The sequence below is a fragment of the Polyodon spathula genome, unplaced genomic scaffold, assembly GCF_017654505.1.
Source record: "Polyodon spathula isolate WHYD16114869_AA unplaced genomic scaffold, ASM1765450v1 scaffolds_278, whole genome shotgun sequence".
Taxonomy (NCBI): domain Eukaryota; kingdom Metazoa; phylum Chordata; class Actinopteri; order Acipenseriformes; family Polyodontidae; genus Polyodon; species Polyodon spathula.
Window position 1 is genome coordinate 1 of NW_024471771.1, and position 7793 is coordinate 7793.

Here is a 7793-nt window from a genome sequence, read left to right on the forward strand (position 1 = left end):
AGCTAAATACTCTTAGAAGGCTCCAATATGTCCGGAATGCTGCTGTTTCTATCCTAACAAGATCAAAATCTCGTGATCATATCTCACCTGTACTATGTCAACTCCGTTGGTTGCCTGTTAACTTTAGGATTGGTTTCAAAATTGCACTGCTAACCTATACAGCTCTAACTGGTACTGCTTCTTTATATATTGCTGCCCTGCTTACTCCCTATGTCCCTACTCGCAGCCTGCGGTCCTCTGAGGCTGGTCTGTTGGTTGTCCCCAACTCCAAGCTGCACACTCAGGGTGACGGGGCGCTTTTTGTTTGTGCACCCAGACTTTGAAACTCCTTTCCAAATTATGTTAAGTTCAGACTTTTAAATTGGCTTTTAACTGTATCTTTAAGTCTTGTGAAGTGCCTTGGGTTCCTTGTTGTATAAATAAAATGTTTTTGTTGTATTAACCTGCGCTTGTTGATCTTCCCTTAGTGCTGCTGGAAGGCAAGCCTGTGGCAAAGGCTCCTGACTTCGGTGCTGTTTACCACGTCTCTGGTAAGATGCAGCCATTCTTTATTTTAGATGATAGACATGGGGACAGTTTCCTAAAGCCTCCTGTAACCTAAATAACTTTGTGGGGGTGTGGCTAGTCAATCATGGGGGGGGGTTATAATGGGATTCAGAAGCACTGATTGCTCGAGACTCCATTGAGTTTGGCTTGTAAACTCAGTACATGGTTTTCAGATTCAGCAGAATCTGTTCTTTCTGCATGGAAACCTAGTAATGGAGATTTCAAGCACACCTCGGGAGCGAGTCATGCTGTTGAGACAGGAACAGTGAGATTCTTGAATACCCAACTGTTCGACAAAGTTCTGAGATCAATGGGCTACTGCTAGAATAGCCTGCTCTTGTGATAAATGTTCTGCTTGTGTTGCCACATCTTGCACAGGTGCTGTGATTTTAACTTTGCCCCTGTGACTGATGCTTAAACTAGGAATTGGCTGAGAATTCTCGTGGGATATTTAATTTGCCAGGCTTATTGAAAGTGAGTCTTTCCAAACGTTAAGCCGATGTTTGGTTTGGGGAGAGAATGCTGTACATGTTGAAATGCATGTATAAATAATAAAATAGATGTTCCAGTAAAGAATTGGGGGGTGCAGATGGCACCAAAGTCTTCATGGTATTTATCGTGGCACTGGCTACAGGTGGGTGCACTGCCAGGGGGTGAAAGAACAGCCCCTGCCTACTGTTCAATCCTGGGCCTCTCAAACAGAGATCCACAGGTATTTCCCAGAAGGGACGTCCTCTCTGTGCCTGTTTGCGGAAATAAATCTAAAGTTCTATGTTAAGCAATGTCCATGGGTCTTGCTAATTGATATTCCTAACATGCAGGACACTCTGCAGTTCAACAGATAGATGAAACCCACTGTATCGGATTCAGTAAAACCAAATACAGTAACCCTTGCTCCGTGTGTCGATGCTGTTTCTGTAGTTTGTTTCAGTTCCTGTTCTGGGTGTGGGGCTCTTGCTCTAAATTCAGTTTCTTTGCTGAATTTGCATTTTGGAGCTTGCATGTTTCTTGGTCTCAAACTCCGAAAGTAGAAGTTGATCGTTAGCTTGTCAGCTGACTTCACTTCATGACTGTTTGGCAAAAATACTTTATCCCTGACTCCAGAAAAATAGCTTCTGATTTGAAGGTATTGGCAATTCACTGTTGCCAGTCCGATGTAATGCACCATGATATATTTTAGTTTTGGTTAAAGATGCCGTCGCTACATTCCTTATTGATTGCTGCTGTAAACATCGGGAAACAATTACTGTGCCATTTTAAAGAGAATGTGCTGACCACATGTGACTTCACAAACCACTTCTGATAACCTGAAGTGTGCACAATCTGGCAGTGCTGTTCAGTTCAAGGGTGGATGGGCTGTGGATGGATCTGTGTCTGATAGCCTGGAGGTGCTACTGAGCCCCAGTAGGAAGCATGCTGTGGGTGTGACTGAGTCCTCATGAAGTAACACAATGTCTGTCTGCTGCAGGAGTGATCTCGCTGCCCTACGCGGAGATCCAGGAGCCCTTTGAAGCCTGGTACAACCTGACTGGAGGGGTCAGCCGCATCAGCTACTACCATGGTGAGCTTGGGAGTCCACTGGCTCCCTTCGCTTTGACCTGTGACCTGCTTTTGAAGTCTCACAGGAAATTATAGCAAGTTATTATAACTGGCTCTGCTGCAGAAATGAATGCTTTTTTTTGGGGGGGGGGGGGGGGGGGGTGTGTGGTATGTATATAATATTTCAAATAGTGCTATAGAGAAAATGCAACATCCTGGTACCTTTGCTGTAGTTAACATGATCTGATGACAAATTGAAGTGAGTTTGAACTACAGTACATGTGAGATGGACAGCTGTCCTCATTCTGATACCCTGAGCTCTTGGCAAGTTTCATTCCAAGTGGACGAGTGCTTCTCCAGAGAGGCAAGACAAGCCACCCCACCTCCAGTTTAAACCTCTAGCTTATGCTACAGCCAACAATTAGGATTCAATTCAAAGTTAGATGAGCTGTATGATTTGTGAACAACCAAGAATGATTCAGACTGGCAGGGTATGTTGGGAACCTTCTTGAGGGCACGGTCCCGTTGGAGTGGCTCCGGACAGGCTGCTGTGTCAGGGGGCTGACTCTCTGTCCCTCCCTCTGCTTTCAGGCCAAGTTCAGACGTACCAGTTTGGCTTTGAGAAGCCGGCCGGCTGCAGCTACAAGCTCACCCCCGAGACCAGCGAGACCGAGGTCAACGTCATCAAGTGCTTCCAGGTCAATGGCACCAAGGCTGACCCCGTGCTGCCCCAGAGCGTGCTCCCCAGTCTGGAGGGGTTCCAGGTGCGGTACTGAGTGTGTGCTCCCAGGATCGGGGATGTGACTGAAGGTTTTGCGATATTGACAGTACACTTGAGTTAGGATTTGGTAACGCATGATTTTCAAGTTTCATTTGTAGGTGTTTCCAGTAGAGAAACGCCTCTGAACATATCAATGAGACGGCACCATGACGAGACATGTTTAACTGCTGCATTCTAGGATTCTCTGTGTCTCTAGTACTTGAATGAAGATGTGTGTTTTTTATAGCTGGTATGGATACATGCGCTCCCTGTCTTAATTTCTCGTAACAAAATGGTCCATTAGATGACCATTGGCTACTTGCATGATACAGAAGATCGAATCGGACAGTTTGCTTATCGTGATGTGTATCTTCATGCGAGATTAGCATATCGGTCCAGCCCTACAAACCATATGATCAGAGAAGCCGTTCCCATTATGGTAGTACCCTGGGATGCTTTGTTTTTGTTCACAAAACCATCCACTTTCTCATTTTAAATGTCTGTTACCCAGCTGGTCAGGGAGGAGTACTTCCGCGGGCAGCTGTGCGAGGTGTGGCAGAACGTGACTCTGGAGGGCAAGAAGAAGAACACGTACACGCTGTGGGTGAGCAGTGCGGCAGTGCCGCTGCACTATGAGATGCGTGGCTACAACACCCTGCTGGGGTCCCACTATGACAAGTACGAGGTGGATTACAGTGACTTCTCGCTGCACCCCGACCCCCACGCCTTCTCACTGCCTGACGGTATGCTGCTCTCCTTCTCTGTGCTCTGACCCCATGCCTTCTCCCTGTCTGGCAGTATCCTGCTCTCCTTCTCTCAGCACCCTCACCCCATGCCTTCTCCCTTTTCTCTTTTTGTTTTTTTTTGTTTTGTTTCAGTATGTGAAACTACAAAATGGTACATAATTCAGTATGTTAACGTAACGTTATTCAGAAGGTTTCATTCAACTATGAAACAAAATTTAGATACAATTCTGTAGGGTGATGCGAAACTTTAGTTCAGAGATGTGAACTTCATGGATGATTGTCAGTAATAAAATGCAGGTGAGGTTTATTCATGCTTTGATAAATGTGATCCGTTCAGCCTCGGTTTAGAAGGAGCCTGATTCAAATTCCTGCCTCCCTGGTCAGTTTAATAATATACCAAAATAGGGGTAGATCTGAAACCCAGAACTGTTTGCATTGCTTCTGTGTTTATAACCGCGAAAGAGACCACAGGCCTCCCGTGGCACAGATTCAGTGATGTAGTCTGTTTCACCCAGCGCCCCTCTGTCTTCTCCACAGGTCTGCAGTGCACTGGGTTCCCCGGGCCAGGGGTGGAGCACAGGGTCCTGGCCAATCCCATGCAGGACTTTGTAAGCCCCTACCAGGAGGACCGTGCCCATCGGCTTTTTGGACACTTCCGCGACAGATTCCAGCGTCGCTATGGAGACGAGGAGCACGAGACGCGCAAGCATGCCTTTGTCCACAATCTCAGGTAAGGTGAAGTGGACTCTACACCCTCAATCTGAAACTAAGCTGGTTGAGAGGATTGAACTCAAGTTTTTGTCTGATAAGAGAAATGCATAAACATCTGTTTGAGACCAGAGCTGTCTGACCTTTTATAGCTAAGTCATGCCGATGACCAGATTAGCTCTAAAAGAATAAGAAAGATAACTCGAGACTTTCTCCTACGCTCCATATCGGTGATTGTGATCATTTAGATGTTTACTCTAGCAAATCCAAAGACCTGTGTGTGCACACGGCTCCAGTGTATTATCAGTGTTAATGGAGTCTGCTTGTATGCACAGGGCTCCAGACTGACCCTGCCTGTCTCCCCAGGTACATCCACTCCATGAACCGAGCCCATCTGCCCTTCCAGCTGGCAGTGAACCACCTGAGTGACCGCACAGCCCAGGAGCTGGCCTCCCTGAGGGGCCGCAAGGGCAGGAAGACCCCCAACAAGGGACTGCCCTTCCCCCACGAGCACTACCAATCCGTCCTGCTGCCCGAGAGCATCGACTGGAGACTGTACGGTACGGCAGTCTGCTTGAATAGCTGCTCTGCTTTCTAAATGACAGCAGTGTCTTTAATATGTAGGTCCTGAAGTAACTAAATGACCACAAAGCAAGCTGTAGAACACCAATTGGTTTTATAGTGGGAATTAATGTGACATTATTAAAAGAAATGCATTGTGTAAATAGTCTTATTGTATGTAAAACCAGCACAGTGTGACCCGTGTGCCAGTATCTGAGTTTGCCATAGATGTAGATGTGTATATTGTGTTTAAATTTTATATTAGACTACAGCATAAGGAAGTGTAAACATTAGGTAAAGTCAGTGGCATGGTGGGGAGCGATATATATTTCTGCCTGAGGCTGAATATTGTACCAGTGTGGCAGACAGTATTATCTGCTGAGGGATACAAAGGTAATTGGTAGTCAAGCAGGTAAAACCAGCTGCACAGAAGAGCAGGGTGTATTGGAGCATGACTGACTCCTCCCACTGCTGCCTCCCTCACCCCAGGCGCAGTGACTCCTGTGAAGGACCAGGCTATCTGCGGGTCCTGCTGGAGTTATGCCACAACTGGAGCACTAGAGGGTGCTCTCTTCTTGAAGGTGAGGGTTAACATGTTTTCTTTTGGGGTTTTTTTGTGTGTAGTTGGGGGGGGGGGAAAACAATTGTTTTCACAACTGAATTGATGTTTTTAACAGTTGTTTTCATGAACTCTCAAGGAGGCAGTGTGGTCCAGTGGTTAGAGTCCAGGGCTTGTAATCGGAAGGTCACTGGTTCAAATCCCTCCTCTGCCACTGACTGACCCACTGTGTGACCCTGAGCAAGTCACTTAACCTTTGTGCTCCATCCTGCGGATGAGATGTTAAATCAGTGTCCTATTGTAAGTGACTCTGCATATAATGCACACTTCACAGTCTACCTCTGTAAAGCACGTTGTGATGGTGGTCCACTATGAAAGGCACTATATGAAAATAGGTATTGTTTGGGGGGGGGGGGGGGGGGTTTTATTAAGATTGAATAATTTCCAACAATGATATACAGTTTATTTTTATTTTAACCATGTCAGTTGAAATGGATGGTGGGGAGGGGAGTTGCTGACTATAGTAGCTAAGGCTCCTGTGTGCTCTGTCTCAGACTGGTTTGCAGGTGGTCCTGTCCCAGCAGATGCTGGTGGATTGCACCTGGGGCTTTGGGAACAATGGCTGTGATGGGGGAGAGGAGTGGAGAGCCTACGAGTGGGTGATGAAGCATGGGGGCATCGCCACCGCAGAATCCTACGGGCCGTACCTGGGACAGGTGGGACAGCATGACAGAGCAGAGTGGGGGGGCTGGGGCAGCATGACTCTACACAGGGGTAGAGCAGAGTGGGGGGCTGGGGCAGCATGACTCTACACAGGGGTAGAGCAGAGTGGGGGGCTGGGGCAGCATGACTCTACACAGGGGTAGAGCAGAGTGGGGGGCAGAGTGGGGGGGCTGGGGCAGCATGACTCTACACAGGGGTAGAGCAGAGTGGGGGGCTGGGGCAGCATGACTCTACACAGGGGTAGAGCAGAGTAGGGGGGGGGGCTGGGGCATTATTCTTGCTTCATTAGCACAGTGTTCTCAATGTATTTTACCGTTTTCAGGTTAATGCAACTTCCTCTTGCACCAGTATCTACAGCAAATCCCCTTCCTGTGCAGCACTAGGGTCCCAAAACATGATGCATAGGAAGAGAATTTATAGGGCTCTGTAAAATTCAGATTTGCTAGAAGGCAGTTATGTGTTTTTTTTTCAAAATTGCACAAAGTCCTGCACAGCGACTGGTACTGCATTTACAGGTAAAACATACAGTTGGCTACCACCACTTTAAAAGAGCGCTGGCTGAGACTGAATGGTGTTGCTTATTTATTTCTTTTGTCTCCTCTCCAGAACGGGTTTTGCCACTACAACCAGTCCCAGCTCACAGCCAAGGTGAAGAGCTATACCAATGTGACCTCTGGTGACCTGGAGGCTCTCAAACTGGCCATCTTCAAGAATGGGCCGGTGGCGGTGAGCATCGATGCGGCGCACAAGTCCTTCCTGTTCTACAGCAGCGGGGTGTACTACGAGCCCCAGTGTGGTGAGTGGCGGTATCGCACGCTTCAGAGACTGGCTCTCCACATACAGCGAGCAGTGCGTGCAGGCAGCTGGGATACAGGGAACATTAACTCACAGCAGCACAGGGAACTGCAGGACTGCCTAGGATTCTCTAGCCTTGGGCATTTCTCAAATGAAACGTACATTCTGAAAATGTTTGAAATTCACAGGCATAGTGAGGTTTTTTTTTAAAGCTGAATTACATTTTAAAAATCTAATGTTAGATTTGGTAGTTGCATGCATTCAGAATGATTTACTGTTGGGTAAACCCTTCTTTTCAGCTGGGTCCTCCTCTTTGATCCAGTTTTGATAGACAGCTTCTGGTCACAGTTGGTACACTTGAGCAGTCCTAATGCATCTGCAACTATCCAATTCTAACTAGAGTTACAGAGCAGTGCCGGGTCCTGCTTGGGAATGGAAAGGATTTTCTGCAAACTCTTTTATTACCAGAGTAATATGCATGTGTAGTCTGTGTTAGTAAAGGCTCTCGTTCTGTTAATTTCTTTTGAAGCTTTTTTAGTGGTTGTTTCTGTAAGGCTGTGCAGTACCCCTGATTGCTTAAATAAGTCAGTGTTTTAAAGAGAAACATTAGCACACTGGGGCTTTAATCATAAATCATGATCCTGATACTAGGTTAAGAATATTAGAGCCTGCAGTGTTTGGTCCTTGAAGTAGTCAAATGAACTTGCAGCTTTAGTTTCCTGGTGGAGGTTTTGTTGACTACTTTTCTGCAAGTGTGTCTCCAGTTTCTTATTCTAACTGGACTCTGTAGCTAAAGCCACGCTGAGTGAAGGCAGCTACAGTCTGACCTGTCTTACTCGCACACAGACTCCGTGAC

At 46.9% G+C, this 7793-nt stretch overlaps 1 protein-coding gene across 1 annotated transcript; it reads left to right on the top strand.

Moving 5' to 3' along the window:
• Nucleotides 1-442: 442 nt before the first annotated feature.
• LOC121308101 (cysteine proteinase 3-like) lies at nucleotides 443-7162 on the top strand (the record flags this gene model as incomplete). The annotated part of the gene is made up of 9 exons (XM_041240388.1): nucleotides 443-530; nucleotides 2015-2107; nucleotides 2677-2849; nucleotides 3357-3588; nucleotides 4129-4321; nucleotides 4666-4859; nucleotides 5350-5441; nucleotides 5974-6135; nucleotides 6749-7162. Coding segments are annotated over 9 exons (1626 nt in total), but the record flags the coding sequence as incomplete, so codon positions are not given.
• Nucleotides 7163-7793: the final 631 nt, after the last annotated feature.